The sequence below is a fragment of the Opisthocomus hoazin genome, chromosome 5 (genome assembly GCF_030867145.1).
Source record: "Opisthocomus hoazin isolate bOpiHoa1 chromosome 5, bOpiHoa1.hap1, whole genome shotgun sequence".
NCBI lineage: Eukaryota > Metazoa > Chordata > Aves > Opisthocomiformes > Opisthocomidae > Opisthocomus > Opisthocomus hoazin.
Window position 1 is genome coordinate 31,716,575 of NC_134418.1, and position 16,961 is coordinate 31,733,535.

General features: G+C 37.9%; 1 protein-coding gene across 12 annotated transcripts in view; it reads right to left on the minus strand.

Moving 5' to 3' along the window:
- Window positions 1–306: 306 nt before the first annotated feature.
- CAMK2D (calcium/calmodulin dependent protein kinase II delta) overlaps window positions 307–16,961 on the minus strand; it is a 170,175-nt gene continuing 153,520 nt past the window's right edge. For 11 of the 12 annotated variants that reach the window (XM_075420876.1, XM_075420886.1, XM_075420879.1 and 8 more), the window contains 5 exons: window positions 9,820–9,895; window positions 8,551–8,645; window positions 7,051–7,279; window positions 2,876–2,925; window positions 307–2,339 (listed from right to left, as the gene is read on the minus strand). In XM_075420876.1, coding sequence (XP_075276991.1) covers window positions 2,919–2,925; window positions 7,051–7,279; window positions 8,551–8,645; window positions 9,820–9,895 — 407 coding nt within the window. In that variant the 3' untranslated portion in view covers window positions 307–2,339; window positions 2,876–2,918. Of the gene's footprint in view, window positions 2,340–2,875; window positions 7,280–8,550; window positions 8,646–9,819; window positions 9,896–16,961 lie in introns of all 12 variants that reach the window. The other variant, XR_012763991.1, reaches the window with a different exon arrangement.

A 16,961-nucleotide genomic window follows, 5' to 3' on the forward strand; every position in this document is an offset into this window, starting at 1 on the left:
GTAAGGCAGCTACAGAGATGTGCAAACTACCTAAAACATTACTAAATATGGACCTATAAACAAAAGGTATGTCCAAAATCTATCAACCAAGTCCAGTACAAATGGTGTACAATCGGGTCCTCAGGAAAGGCAGTTAAGAACTAACCGTAAGACAAATCACAAAAGCAAACATTCATCTTTTCAAACTGCAAATTTGGCTCATGAGAAGCTGCATCTGTGTCTCCGACATCCTAATTCAAACAGATACTACACATTTTCCAATGCAAAAATCACACTTAATTGGGAAATTAAAACACACTCACAATGTCAGCAGAAATCACAAATTTATTAATCCTTAAATATATCAATCATTTACCATTATGGCAAGAAATATGTACACTGTGTCCCACGGTAAACTGCAGTGTTCCAAAATGACAGAAATGTATCATTCAGTTGTGGTGGAGAGAACAAATCACAATTTCCTCACGTCTTGGTGTGGAAGACAAACTTGGTCTACAGTAATACGTCAACACCACATGCTATGTTAGAAGTATAAAAAAAACACCCTACACCTAATTTGTTAATTTTAAATACAGTTATGCCACTTATAGCCGCTTCACAAAAAAAGGTAAAGAAATTAATGAGAAAAAAAATGAGGCCATTACTTTTTCACAGATCCCATTGGCAGGTTAATATGGCTCAACACATTTATTGTAGATGCTTGTTTTAAATATATATTGTTTAAAATCATGTAGTAATTATCAGAGAAGCTTAAATCCATCTACCATACATCCACTAGTAACAACATCAAAATGTTTAAGAACTGCTTTTGATTATCATCAACACAGAAAGGTGAAATGATACAAATTAGGAAGCTTTCCTATTTTAAAAACTTCAGGCTGCCGAGTTGCAAATTTTTAACCTCTAAAAAGGACATGGATTGAGATATCATGCACTATACAGCGCTGCAGAAAACAGTTAGCCCTGCTGGTAACAGAACAATTAACACATGAAAAAAAGAAAAAAACCGATCCCTGTATTTTTCTATTCAAAATGGAAGGGAACAAACCTAAATGCTTGCAAGATGTACTTTCACAGCAACATAAGGGAAGCAAAAATAGTCCCTGTTACAAAGTCTGTGTTCTGAACTGACACTGAGAGCACTCCCCGCTCCACGTACAGGTGTCTGCAGCAAGTCATCAGTGGCCAAAGCAAGTTGGTAATGCTGCAAAGGTGGCTGTCCTTGACACTGTACGCTGCACGAGGTTTTTAAGAAACCAAGAGCAGACTGAAGGGGAAGAGGGGGGGGAAACAAATCTGTAGTAAAGCGTTAAGAGTCTCATTAGAAAACTGGTGTTACATGCGTAACACATTTCCAGAGAAGCAACAGCAGCAGTGTAAAATAAGTAAACTCTTCATACTAAGCTTTTAAGGCCTAATATTTCTCGAGTATATTAACCACACAACTGGTTTACAGCTTAACCAGAAATTTGTATTTTTTTAAAGCCTCCTTAAAAAATTTACAGTACACCCTAAAAGTGATAAAAATCTATCTTTCTCTCTTCCATTTTAGTCCTCAAAAACTGCCCCTCAATCATCACTTAGTTCCTTAAAATTTTTAATTTTGCTTAATCATCCAATAGAAATTGGATAGCATAGTAAGAAAGCAAAGGTAAAGACTCAAAAGAAAAAAAGAAGCTGCTGGTTCACCAGAAGATTGACAGCTAAATCTGAAGTGACCAAACCAGCAAATGATGAGATTTTTCCAGTTTACAGAGACTAATAAACCAGAAAGGCTTCAGCTGGTACAAAGCCAAGGTATTATCACTTCCACATTTATCAGTGATTTCGTCCATCTACACGCTGTAATAAAAATCTGTTTTACAGTATCGGAGCTGCCAGCGGAAATCCTAACCATTCCTGCCAGAACTAAAGCAAAATCCTGGGACTCAGGGGCAAAGGAGAAGTCAAAAAACAGTTCTTAAAAAAAGAGGGTAAACTGTACTTTTTTTATATATATATTTTTTTAATAAACAGGATAGTTTTTAAAGTTGTCTGTCAAAACCTGGCATAAATGGAGAAAGTGACAAATGTATTCTGTATCTACTGCTGTCTACCAAATACTTTTTTTCATCTTTTATGCCTTGTTATTCTCTATTTGCATGGAACGTCACCTTCATTGAAATGTTAACAGATGGAATATACAGCAATATGGTGCATCACAAATGTGTTACATGAAGAACCTTCACAACTTCATGCACTCAGAAACATGCATGAAGAGAACGGGATGGCCAAGATGGTAATCAACCAGGTGCGTTGGGTACAGAAAAATGCAAGAGCGGCACCGCTGATATTTTTAGCTAGGAGGAAGGAGAAAAAAAAAAAACAGATTGCCATTACTGAAGTAACGCCACCACCAGACAACAATACATGCTCAAGTGTTAGCCAATACTATTAAAAAACAGTCTTCTCAAGGTCATTTAACACAATATTGTGCAGAAAACCAAGGGAAAAAAAAAACCCAAAACGCTCAGGCAAAGCATTTTTTTATTTTTCAAACCACTTTACAGACATTTTCCACCTTTACAACATGCCAGAGAGGCTGTTAAAATAAAAAAGGAAACTGAGGCAGGAAGCGGATGTGCCTTAGTTGATTTCTTAAAGGTGGCAGGGCAGAAATCAGATGTGAATCTCTTGAGTTTAACTTGCTTCTTCAGCATGTACATTACAGCCACGGACTCAGATTCTCACACAAAAACCGAACCAAGTAACAAGGAAGAATCCTATGTTATTTACATGCAAGACATGCTAGAGCCGTATGCAAAGAGTAAACGAAAGAAAAGGAAAGTGTAAGCAAGTAGTTAACTATCACAGCTTATAGCATCATTTGTATTACCGTAGCATCTAGGGGCCGAAGTCATGACTGGGATCCCGCTGTGCTAGGCACTGTACAAACACAGAACAAACTCTTTACTTTAGTCTTCCTGCTATCTGGAATTTAACTCATGAAAGTATAAGGTGGTGTAAGGTGTGGTAAGTGAGAGAATGTAAGCCCGGGAGCCTCAGGTCTGAATTTAGGTTTGGGAGTCAGTTTTAGGTCCAACAGCCCTTTGACTGCCCATATCATGCAGGTCTACTCTCTGTGCACATGCAGACACAGTTCTGCAGAAGCATTAGCACAAGTTCTTAAGAACATGGAATACAGAGAAAGATTTCCTACCATCAGTCGTATCACTCGGAGAGAAACAACGGACAAGACACAAACCAAAGTTTGTCTTGTCTGACTCACAGCAGTAACTACAATTAAAATTTATTTATAAACTAAATATACATTTGTGCTCACATTCTTTCCCAAATAAATATTCTGCCATAAGGAAATATTTCCATACACCTATAGCTACGAAGAGCTCAGTCCTGTCCTTAGGTTTATGCATACTCCTTAGTGTAGTCCTGAGAACAAATAAGCTACTGCTGTGCTTGCAGCAACTGATCTGACATAATCTAGGATCTTATGTTTGCAGAAGCAGATCACAGCTATAATTGCTTTTGCAAGTTTGTTAGATTTTAAATTCTTCTTCACATATTATGTGTAAGATACTTTTTTATTATGGAAGTGCCATTATTATCTGTGTCCATTGGTAATAATTAAATACATAGCTGTAGACTGTATAAATTTCAAATACGAGAAAAGAAAGGAAGGATAATCTATAACAATATTTTAATTAAATTTCTTCTGTAGTTTTCTAAAATGGAGTTATCGGTACACTGCTGCTCCGACTAGGAAAAGCAAAGTTGAAGTTCCCAGGCAGTCTAAAAGACGGTCAGGATGGGTTATAGCAGGCGGATTCTGGCATGGCGCTACATGGGAATCTATCACTTAAACTTGAGAAGATGGGGATTTAAAGAAAGAATATGTAAAATAACCAAAAGAAAAACAACACTGCTTGGGCTGAAAGGGGAACTATCAGCCTAGAGAAGACTAACTAGTTTTTGCCAATGACCTGAGCACAAGCAGTAGGACTGATCTCATGTAGTATACTTACACTTAGGTGGAAGGCACTATAAATACAATGGAAAACAGGAGTATTGTGCAAGAAGAATGAAACAACCTTGAAGGCTGGGTAATCCAGAAATGTTACATGTAATAACACGAAGTACAAAACTGCACACTTGGCAAAAGTTTCTATATACTCCTTGGTTGGAAATGACAGTCAAGGGTAAATACACGGCTGTCTTACATGATCTGCTGATGTGATGTGGATGGCAGAAGTATAAAAATGATGCCAGAACATAGCAGGTGTGGCATTCTCAACAGGGAAAAGACAGACATTGTAAAGTTAAATAAAGCCCTGACCACAATTGTGCACATCAATTGAGAAGAACCCAAACTAATCAAAAGACAAACCTCAAACTGAAAAAGAGAGTGAAGAGCTATTAAGGTAGCCAGGAAAATGAAGATTCTGTCAAAAAAAGCCAACCAAGTTAGCACTGTATATTTACCCTACAAAAATAGAAAGGTGGGAACTGATCTGATGAGCCTTCATATAAAACAGGTCATGTCTGCATACCTATCCCCAGTATAAGAGAACAACGATGAAATAAGAATAATAAAGGATATATTGAATACAACTAAAATTTATACTGGAAAGTAAGGTTTCTAACCATCAGACCATGATATTTTAGAACAGTGATATGAGCAAGTCCAAAAAAACCTCTCCGAATTCAAGATGAGAGTTAGGTGAGGGATTTATGTGATATTGTTGCCAGTGCTAGACAGGGGCTACGCATGTAGGGCTATGTTGCAATTTCAGAGCATCTCTCCTTAAGCCTTAGCCATGCTTTAAGGCTTTGAGCCGCTACTCCTCCTCTGTGACCTTTCAGCTTGGATACCCTCTTGCAACCCTGAACTCTCCTCTGCCTGACCCCACAGGCTCAGAACACCCACTGACAGACACAACCCTGCAGTCTTAAAAAAATCACACCTCGCAGCTGCTTCTCCTTCCATCCTTAGCAGTCCCAGAAATCCTTACCTTTATTAGAGAGCATGAGCAACTATAAAGAATTGATATTACATGACTCCTAAATACTGGCACTGCTACTTAGGGGCAAATCTCAGACCTGTACGTACGATTGTATTCCCTTGAGACGTGCAGTCTGAAGGGCCAGGAGTTGCTCTGTGGCAGCTAGTGCCTGCCCTTTATATTCCAGAGAAACCACCTCTGGGGAGTGTTGGTATGAGCAGCATGTGTCACAGCGCGCAGCAGCCCATCACACATGTGATGACTCTAGAAAGTATTACTCAAATAATTATTACAGGAGTTACTGGGCAAATTCTGTAATCTTCCATGAAAATAGTAGTAAGATGGCTATTTTGTTGCCTTCTGCTTTTGATGTATAAGAGTCAGTGTCATAAATTACCTTTTTTCTTTAGGATTGTTTCCTATCAATACGGTTAGGTTAAAAAAAAAAAAAGACCCTCCAACCCTCTCAGAAAACAGAGGGGGGAAAAAAAAACCCAAAGGAAAAGATTAAATAATTCCCTAGTGCAGTTCATGTCATTCTGCTGCAAACACAGGGTGCAGTGGGACAGGTGAACCTGCTTCACTTATGCCTTGTGCTTTCTGGCTCTACACATACCCAGATCAGACCCCTTGACAAAACACTCCTTTATGAAGACATCAAAAATCTACGTAACACTGCATTTCAAGAAAATGTAGCTACTCTTTCAACATTATCTGTTTAAATACCGACAGTGCAGCTGGAATGTGAAAACAAAGGATGCCATGGTTCCTGCTCCAAATGGTTTCATATTTTTAAATAAAATGCAACAGTTACCATTAGGTAATCGAATTACTTTTTTTCCTGAATTAAAAAAAAAATCATCCCCACTGAAGCTTAACACTTCATTCTCTCATGTTCCTTACTTTATCAAGTATTACTTCATACGGGAGAATAGTGGTGCAAGAAGTCAAATGTGGGACATGAAGAAGTTTGAAGGATGCAATGTAAGCTCATCCACGTCGAAAAATTCAACCGCTATCCACATTAAGACACCTCACACACATGTAATTACATCCTATACAGAGGGCTTGCACCTGAGCAAACCAAGGCCTACACCAGTGCTGCCTAATTTGGAAACAGCCTAACCTAAGCCAGAAGTCAGTGAGGTTGGGATCCGAGGGACACAGCAGCACTAGCGAAGGCTGCAAGCAGAAAAGGAAAGGACTTGAGCAAAACCTCTTGAAGAAGCTGTGGCTCTTTACTTTGTCATTGCAACTATGAGTGTGCTGTCACTTACGCTGCTGATAATCTGGCTTAGGGAATTCAGGTCTGCGCACGTTGAGTCATGGCATGACTCTGACGGTATGAGAGGGCATGCAGAGATGCCCAAATGAACAAAAGAGAAAAATGATGATGGGAGAGGCTTACCCACAGGGATGTCATAACTATCAGACAGTGAATATACAGCAGTTAAGCAAAGAGAGTGTGGGAAAAGAGATAAGGATGTGATAGGTACTTGTATGACTTAATTTACAAAGTAAATATGTAAACTGGTTCAGAATCAACTTCCAGTGAACATAACTAGGCCTGAGAAAGCAGAGGTGGCTGAAAATTACAACAAATATTACTGAAACTTCATTTTTTCAGAACAGTGATACTTTTTTCCCTGAAACTTTCTGGTCAGCTCTAACAGCTCATGTATCCTACTGTTTTTTGGCTTTTTTCAGGTTTTCCTGAAATTTTATTTCAGATTTTCCAACCCTATTTTGTGTGAATTGTATCAAGTCTTATCTACATTAAAACATTTTTCTGCTCTTCAAGCTGTCAGTTCAGTGACTGAGCTGGATCAGCGGGCATCACAGTTGAAAACAACAACAAAAAAGCATTATTTTAAAAATATTTGCACCAATACTATATGCACACTACTGAATATAATACATACTGCATAAATGACCACAAGAAATTACACTATCAAGAGGACGGTTTCATAGTTTTTAAGGCCAAAAGCAGTTGTTAGACTGTCTGGTCTGACCTACATCGTTTAAACTTGTGGTCTGAATTGTTTCTTACTTGATAGGTACTGTTGGTGACCCTGAACGGTGAAAATGAACATTCTGCCACTTCCCATCACGACGGTGCCAGACCCGCGTTTCCTCTGACTGCATAGTCTTTGGCATTCCACTTCCATCCATGTACTGTGTGAGCCGTATATACGCAATGCAAGCAGCATCATCACCCACAAGGTGGACGTGAGGATTGAGGATAATGGTGTGGATTGGCTTATTACTTTTGGATAAAGCTAGGAAACAAAACACACACACACAAAGGATAAATTAAATTTTCTCTATGTGAGCCAAAATAACTCATATCACCCTACTTTACAAAACAAAAGTCTCAGGCTTAGCAGATACAAAGTAATAATTATTGTTTACTGATCATCATGACTGATAACTAGCTCAAGTACATTGTAGAAACAAGCACAGTCACAGCATAAAGTATGTGTTCCCCTTTCCTATAAAGAAACCAATCAAAAGTTTAATAGTATGTATTATTTAATCCATATGCATACATGGATTAAATAAAGTGGGGGTCACCATCCTGAGTTTCCCAGTTGAGTTCTCCCAATACTTCAGTTTCAATGTTGTGTCTAATGCCTGATGTAATTTGTACTTAATATTTTCAGTTAAAATAATTCAGCTGTTAGCTCACTCTGACATATTTTATTAAGTGCTGATATCTATGAAAACTAAAAAGCAGCAGTAATGAAAGGAAACATTTTAAGTAAAAATATGGAAAAATGTTATTTTGGAGATGGAAGATAATTTAGGAATGCAACTATCCCATTTTATGCTCAGACATTTCTCAGAAATTACTGGATAAGCTTATACCTTAATTTACAATATTTTATTTCATTTTGAGTCAAGTCTGCTCTAAAATGGTTAACTATATTACGCGATCCTCCAAAACTTTATTAAATCCACTCTATCAGTAATTTTTCTTTCTTATAGCTGACATGATCAAATTATATATATAGAGAGAGCATATATATTGATGTTTTCATGTGTGTGTATATATACATACACACACCAATGCAAAAGACAGCTGATCAGGTCCTCAGCCATATAGACCTGAGTGACTACAATGTCTTCCCCCATACATCACATTCTCACTGGAAGTGCAGACTGTTAGTTGCAATCACTGCAATCACACGATCTAGTGACCCTTCTTTTAAGTATACTCACAGCATGATTTTCCCTTTCCCCCAGTGGAAAAAAAAATGTGTAAGAATTACTTATCTATGCTTTGTTTGTTTTTTCTTATAAACATCTTGACTTTCTCTTTCCAAATGCCTGAAACTTTCCTCTGCTATGCAGGGTGCCCTATTATGTGTGAATAAGCGCAGCACAAACAGACAGGAAAACACATATAGCAGAACCCTGGAAGAAAAAAATAACACTCCCTTCCCCTGCCCAAATCAATTAACTCCCAAACCAAAGTGCTAATTAGACCGGAGAAACACAATCTCAAGGAAAAGATGATGATTCACAGAGATGAAAAAGGAATGTTTACCATTTTCAAAGTAAAACCGGTGAAAGTCCATCCCTTCTACCAGATTACCCAAAGCTTCAGGTTCAAAAGATGTCAGGCCTGGATCACAGATTTTTCTGTGGAAAAGAGCAAATTCTGTAATAAACACATGCAGTTATGTAACACAACTTTGGAGAGATTGCTTCATGCTTAAATGTTTCCTTTATTCCCATCGGACGTGTTACTCACCTGTGCCACCACACTGGAAAAGAACAAAACTTAAATGGGGAGAAGTAATGGAGTTCTGGTTTCACCTGAAGTACAAACTTGGCAGCTTAGTTTAGGTGGACTAGATTTCACATAACTCATCTTCTGACCAAAAAAAAAAGACTGCCAAAGAAGGCCCAAGTCAGTGCTATTACAGCTAAGAATTTTTAGTTGTGACTCTGAAAACTGCTTCTGTGCAATCCCAAAGGATGTATTTTATGTCTCGCGTCATTATTTAAGCAAGACTTAATTTTTTTTTTCAACTGGCAAAATTTAGATAAGAATTTGGAAGAAGTTTCCACTTGACATTTGTAGAACAAAGGTTTTAATGTGATCATACCAAACAAAAGTTTAATGCTGGCAAGTCTTTAAACAGGACGAGCAGTGTTACTGTTGAACAGTGAGGCTTGTGCTGCAACAGGATAGAATCCATGCAGAGATCCACAGGAGACCAAAAGAAATGCTGAGAAGGGCTCTCCCCTACTTTCTAAAATTTTTTTGGAGGTAGGAAGAGAAGAGCAGCAGTGATGAAATTGTGTCTTTGCAGAGGAAAGCTGAGAGAGAAATTGTCCCACTTTCCCCCAGCAAATTCTTGCCCAGTGCTCATTACAGGCTGGTAGAACCTAAATTCCACGTGGTCTTTCACACTCTGAAGTACAAATGGGATTCCAGCTAATATCAATCTCTACATACAACAACAAAAAAAAATCTGTTAAAAGAGGCTTCTACTGTGTTTTCAAACACTATTTTACTTTCGTACACCAAGATAGACCGCTGCATATTTTGTGTCAAGATTATGAACCTGTCTTGGCTGAGCAGTACGGTGGACTTACACTAGCAGCTCCTCTGAAATAGGCAACCAGGCTTGTGTAAAGCTGGGGCAAAGCAGCAATGAACATGTCTTGTGTTTCTTGGGGGTATCTGAGAATGAACTTCAAAAATACATAAATACAAACACACACACTCATATATAAATATGCATATTCATATATATAGTGTCAAAATATGAACTCTCCTCATTCCTTCCCAAATGAGAAAACTTACGTGTAAGCTTCAAAGTCCCCATTGTTGATAGCTTCAATCAACTGCTCAGTGACCTTGATAATCTCTTGCTTACGAGCTAGGGAGAGATACAAATACAACTGTTAAAATGGAAAGCAAAGTGGAAGGTGGAAACTGAAAGGCTGTCAGAAGAACAGCTGTAACAAAGGTATTCTGTTATTCCTCAGCTGGCACAAGAGCCATTTCTCTTCCTTTTCTATGACCAGAAGACAGGATGTTATATTGCTGCTTTACACTGTTCCGGCATTAGTGTACTCCTGTATTCATGAGCAAACTAAACACTTGTCAGGATCAATCCACTTTCCTATCATGCTTCTAATCTTCTTTCCTTCACTCAAGGATCTGCTGTTTAAAAAGCAAAACAAAACCAAACCCAAACCCCAACTCTTAACTTCAAGTTAAAGTAAACTGGTTATTATTCTACAAGCGATGCACTAATGTTTCCTATACACCTGGGGCCTTTACCTTTTAAATGTCTAATGCTGATTTTTGGGAATCTTTGCAACACTTGGTGTTCGCTTTGGCCAAATGTGTACATTTAAGTAAAGATGAATTTAGGCCCTAAACCTATAATCAAGATTGCCTGGTGCAAGGCTTGTGGATTACATGTAACGCATACACATCCACACAGGTCTAATTACAACACTGTGTCTTTCAGCTCTGACTTCTGTGATTGTAAAATACTTAATGCATCTACATTACAATAAGACTAAATTAGATTGTTCGGTGATATTACAGGACATCTACTAACTAATAACAATAAATGCTAAATAGTAACAGAAGAATAACACATTAAAAACAACAAGCAGAATATTTATTTCTAGTAAGAATACTCAAACTCAAGCAGTGTTTGCATACGCCTCAAAAGCAAAAGTACGTGAAACAATTTCTCCTTTATCTATCAGTCAAGAAATATGCCCACAGTTCAGTATTTGTTAATGTGGATAGGAGTTACACTAAAACAGCGTGGAGTAAACAAATTCCTGCACAGTGGTATGGTTATTACTAATACCAGTTACTCTACGAGGGCAAAGTTGAAGAGACTTTATCAAGATAGAAAATCTGACTTCACTCTGAAAACTGACTTCTACTTCTGAAAACTTTTGGAGGAACAGAGGTTTATATTTTTGCACTGTATATTCATCCTTTGGTAAAGTTCAACTGATGAAGTTCAACCAGAATGGCATTACTTTTAAATACAGATTTTTGTGAGTTTAATGCTAAGGAAGACAGATTTTACCGGTACATATACAAGAATTTAGCTTACATTCAACTCCTTATTAAACCTCAGAAAATCAATCTGGAAGACCAATCTTGAAATAAATAGAAATACAAGCAACCACACTATGCAAGCAATAGTTGTAATTCTCCTGCACACTCCTACACGTGGACTAGACTATTAACACACACACACACGCAAATACGCTTGAAATGTTGAAACCGAAGTACTGAGAGCTCACATTGTTCTTCAAAAAGAAAATGTTGGGGAGCATAGGCAGAATGCAAGTCTCCAGTGCTGTACTGCAAGAACTGGCATAATGATGTTAAAGAACCTTTTAATTTCTTTTACGCTCCACCATCTCTTTTAGTAAGTGCAAACCTAACATATTCAGACAAAAAGCACCAAAAAGAAACCAGCAAGGAAAGAAGTGATGGACAAAGAAGTGGACATAAAGGTCTGGTGAGGCTTTTTGTGAGTAGTGCTTGACTACTAGATAGCATGATGGGTAAGAATATTTCGAGTCTGAATTGCGTTATTTTTCACAAAGATTGTGGAAAGAACAAAGAATTTTAATGAGAGATGTTTTGACTGCAGATCAGCAATGGCTCCATTGTCATATGTTTAAATAACATAGACCAAACTGCGGACATTGTATGGCATTGTCAGCACAACCCAAGTCGTAGGATGGCTGAGGAAGAAATAATGGTGCAGTGTTAGAAAAGGCTGGCAAAAAGACATCCAGAATATGCAGACTTGATGTAGCAAGGAAATCGCAAGTTTTGCATGTTACAACTAAACCAAAGGATGTGATTAAATTAACCTGCTAACATATTTCCATCAGAGACTAGGACATCACAGACTACTATATCATACAGCGGAAAATGAGGTAAAAGTCTCTGATGAGCTGCTACACAATAATGAAATCATGTTATTGGGTAACTGTTAATGTAAGCAATGAAAATGTCTACGAACGTACTGTAGTTTCCACACACAAGAGCCACAAAACCACATGGACACGTGCTTTTACATTCACTTGGCAAGAGACAATTGGCAACGCTCCCTTTTTCAATAACATCAGTCCTTTCTTTTCCAAGTTTTACCATGAGAAGCCCACAGTTAACTTAAATGTTATACATATTGTGATAGGGAACAGCAAACAACCGTGAATATCTGAATATATTCTATTACACAACATTCTGTGATCCAAGCCCAGGAGTTTATTAAGGTGTTTTGTGTTATTTTAAACAAAAGGTGTGCAAACAGCTCAATTTGGTTTGATGGTAGCCTGACTCACTGGCATCTGTTCATGCCTTCAATAGTATGAGTTAAAGGAATCTGAACGACAGAAGCTTCACTCTGTGAATTTCTGAGATTTTGAGATTTTATTTCAATCTGAATGAGAATAGAAATTTTTGCTAACACACACCTAAAGAAATTGGGGTTTTTTATTCAATCAAAATGTTGTCCTTCAATCATACCTTTAATGTTGGACTACATTACAAGATGTAATTCAACATTAACCCCAGAAGGGAGAAATTAACCTGTATTGTCAATTTGTTCTTTTTCCTGTTTTTTCTCCCAATATGAAATTGCAGTGGAACAAATGTTTGCATGAAGCTTTCTGATAGGAGACACCTAATATTACAGAATATGGCTCCAGCAAAGTTTCTCTGTGGGCAGTACTAACATCTAGTAGAGCTGTGTCTGCTGATCTGTCCATGGAATAGAAAACACATCCATCACGAAGCTCTATGGTCCAGCAAAGTAAGTAAAGGAGATGGAGGCAATCTCACTGGCTCAAACCAACCACCATCCAACGCCTGCACTAGTGTCAGTTCTTCCAGTACTTGTGGAAAGATCTTGCAGTTCATGATGTGGACCATCAGGAAGAGAAAGATGTTGCCAAATCATCTGCCTTCCAACTCATTTCTCAATTTTTCTACAAAATCTCAAGCACCACGTGAAACTGTATATGAAAGTGTCTGCGTTACTCTTCCTTTTCAGCAACACACAAATAATTACACACAGATTAGAAAATTAGATTTCTTCCTGTTTAGTTATCTGATATGCAATCTCATTGGCACAAAGTGACTAAGAGTCAAAGACAGAGATGGAGCGTAATGTAGAAGCTGGAGTTCTAGAAACGATTTATCCTGTGTGCAAAATTCGCCCTTGTTCTCAGCCCTTACTCATTTGAGAGTCAGAGTGAATATCATAAAAAAAGATGTTCAAAAGACAAGGCAGTATGAAACATTCAGCAACATCAGATACTAAATAATAATTAAAAATCTCAGTAGCCACAGTGATTTTACACAAGCCTCCTACTGACTGTTCTTGGGGATCTTTTTTATCTTAGCATTTTATACTTTCTGTGCAGGTACGTGTGTGGGTGCAGGGAGACAGAGCACAAATATAGACCAAAAGTATTTCAGCCTATAAATACACTGTCTAGGAAGCAGAGGTTTAGCTTCGGAGGCAGGAAGAGAAAGAAGACCGAGAAGAACTGGAATATAACAAGCAGAAAATCACAATGAGACTGGAAAGCAGCAAGAAGGAAAATGCAGCCGTCAGTGGCTATGGGAATCAAGTCAAACTCTGGCACTTCTCCTTAGCGCAAAGGAATAAACAGGGAGGGCGCTGAAGATGAACAAGGGTAAAATGGATATCAGCAGGAACAAGGTGCTGCTACTGCAGACAACACCTGACAGGAATAATTGGCACTTCTTAAAGTGGTAAGAAAATTACCGAAATTTTATTATGAATTTGATGGACTCTATATACCATATGTTCTTACAAACCTCCAGTTTCTTTTTCCATCTAAATACTTATTACAAAATACACAAGGACAACAAGCGAACACGTAAGGCACCAGGGCAGAGGCATCTGGCCAGTTCCCATCTGCCAGAGAACTGTCACTTACAATCACCATTTTCACGTGATTTCTTTTTTTTGTTTTTGATTCAATAGTAAACTTGGTATTGAATTTTATTGTATTGAATTCTCTGTTTGATGTACAGGGGTAATTTTATGCTATTATACTTTTTATTCGATGTGCAGTAAGAACTTCCTAAATAACACGCTTCAGCTTTGGTTAAACCCGGCCAGAGATCTGTATGCTCGCTCACAGCACGACGAGATGATCAGACTGAACCAAAATGCGCAGCTTCTTTGGCATTGAGTGGCATTATGCCTGTCTTATTCTCTCCCTTTAAAATCTCATCACGTGTTCAGAGTGCAAGGACTACATACAGTGTTACGGCATGTAAGAGATTGATAAACGACAAAAATACTCTTAGATACAGGAGAACTCAAAAATTGTAATGGGATTCTGATAAAACTTGTTCAGCTACTTTTTCTAAGGGGTGTGGTAAGAGCCAAACGAAAAATTAAAGCCTGACCCATCTATACTGTCTTAGAATACGGCTATGGCTTTCAGTAGCATAAAACGATATAAGCTCTGTAAGCAAAGGATTACACTTAGCAAAAATACATTTGGTGTTTTTAAAACAACTGAGGTGTGAGAGAAGAACATTGTTAAGTCAGTGGTGCTGAGCCATTTTCTTGAAAAACTAATAATGAAAAAGACTGCAGACAATATAGCAGAAAGCTACCATAAAATGGCAAACTTCTGTCAAAAAGATGGTAACTTATACATTCTTTGCTCAGAATACAGGTGAAGTAAATCCATTCAAGAAAACACCATGGACCTACTCTGTAAATACAACCTTTACTCCTGTAGGGACAGTGAGTGAAGGTAATCAGATATCAGCAGTTCAAAAATATATGACCCCTGATTTGGCAAGTCAGTAGGTACATGACTAATACAAAGGCAGAATATTATAAAGAGGAGCTATAAAAAGACCATATAAGAAGAAAAGAGCAAACCAGAACATTTTCTAACACTGGCTAAAATTATTTCTGCAGCACAGCTGTAGTACATATGTTAACTTTAAATGAGTTAATAACATCTAGCTGTATTTCACTACCTTTTTTCCCTACTCAGCTGCAGGGTGGGGATAATCTTTCACAATCAAAGAACACCACTAACACTAATATCTAAAGAATACAACATAAGTAGGAACACCGTTTATTAAAAAACATGTAACACTATAAATGCCTTAAACCTACAAGGTGCAGTCTCATAGCTAGTGAAATCAAGTATCACAGGAAAAAAAAAGTACAAAACAACAGCAAAAACTAACTTTCTAGGGGGGAACTACTATGGGGCTTTTCTTCTCTTCCTGTAGCCCCAGGCAACGTTTGTAAACTCTATCTACAAGAATCACACAGAAACGACAACTATTTTGGTATTTTAATTGCAGAGAGAAGGTGTAGAATAAAAATGAGCTGTAGATACGTGAAAATGAAGTCTTCAGAAATACATGTACCAGAAACTTCATGTTTTGTGAAACACAAAAAAGAATCTTTGGTAACTGACTGACCACCATACTACCCATGTTTTTTTTTAAAACTGACACCAGTATTTTTATTCTGAAAATAACAATTTAAAATACCTTACGCTTCATTCAGATATTGGAGCACCTTTCTACTGTTCTCAGTACTCTAGATGACTATGTAATTACTATACTGGAATGGTTATTAATTACCCCCACTGATCCTACAGAAGTAGGAATGCACTTTTTGTATTTTTCTTTGACATACTTTTAGCACAAAATAACCCTAGAACAGCCATCATACTAGCGAAGTATAAAACCAGTATTTTTGGTCTTTCAGAAAACAGCTTATCAAATAAGCACAGGGCAGACCTCACTGGCAAAAGGGCCGTGAAATGCATAGCCCTTGTCTTTCAAATAATACCCAAAATCAGGGAACTGCATCCCCCTTACTACCGTTCGCTTTGAAACAGATAGCAATGAAATCCCCATGAAGCAGTAAAGCACCTTTCCAGAAGAATGAGGCAGCCTGTTTACAGATTAGCACATGAACTTGAAGATGATTAACGTGATTCTGCTTCTTACTTGCTCACACGTTGTTTCTCAAGGAAAAAACCCTTGAAACTTTCAACTCCGTACTCTTAATTACATAACTCGGTACTCGTCAGACTGGATTAATCTCACAACATTATGGACACACATAAGTGCAGACAAACAAGTTTTTTCTCTCAACTCCCCTCCCTTACAGTCAATGGAGAGAAATCAGCACTTTCAGGTCACGATTCATCACATCCTAAAATAGATATTTTAGACAAGTGTGACTCATCTCACCTATCCGCATTGACTAAAGGGAGTCTAGACAACTAGTTCAAATACAGAGAGCTACATTGTGGAGGATGTCTAAATCCAGGGAGACAAATCCTACCTGTTGTGCTATCATTTTAAAACAGTACAGTCCTAATGAAGGCGCCATTGGTCTGCTAAAATTGAATGGCACAGTATGGGGGAACCTAGCTTCACTGCTACTCTGAACATCATAGAATCATAAAGGTTGGAAAAGACCTCTTAAGACCATCAAATCCAACCGTCAACCCACTGCCACCATGCCTACTAAACTATGTCTCAAAGTGCCATATCTACATGTTTTTTGAACACCTCCACAGATGGTGACTCCACCACTTCCCTGTGCAGCCTATTCCAATGTCTGACCACTCTTTCAGTAAAGAAATTTTTCGTAACATCATCCCAACAAATAGCAATTAGATGGAAAGCACACAGCCACTAATGTTATTTCTATACTCTGAAAAAACCCAAAGTTTCAAAAGAAATAGACTACCAATTTTATCCCGTGCTGCAAACTGAACTCTGGCTATGTGGATGCACCAGATATCGTTCAACTTTACAGCATGGACTGCTACACCAGAAACAGAGGAATATAGCAAATGTCACAAAATGTTTTTCAAAACCATTCTCTTCACACCAATATTTGGAAATTCTCTGCTGATAAT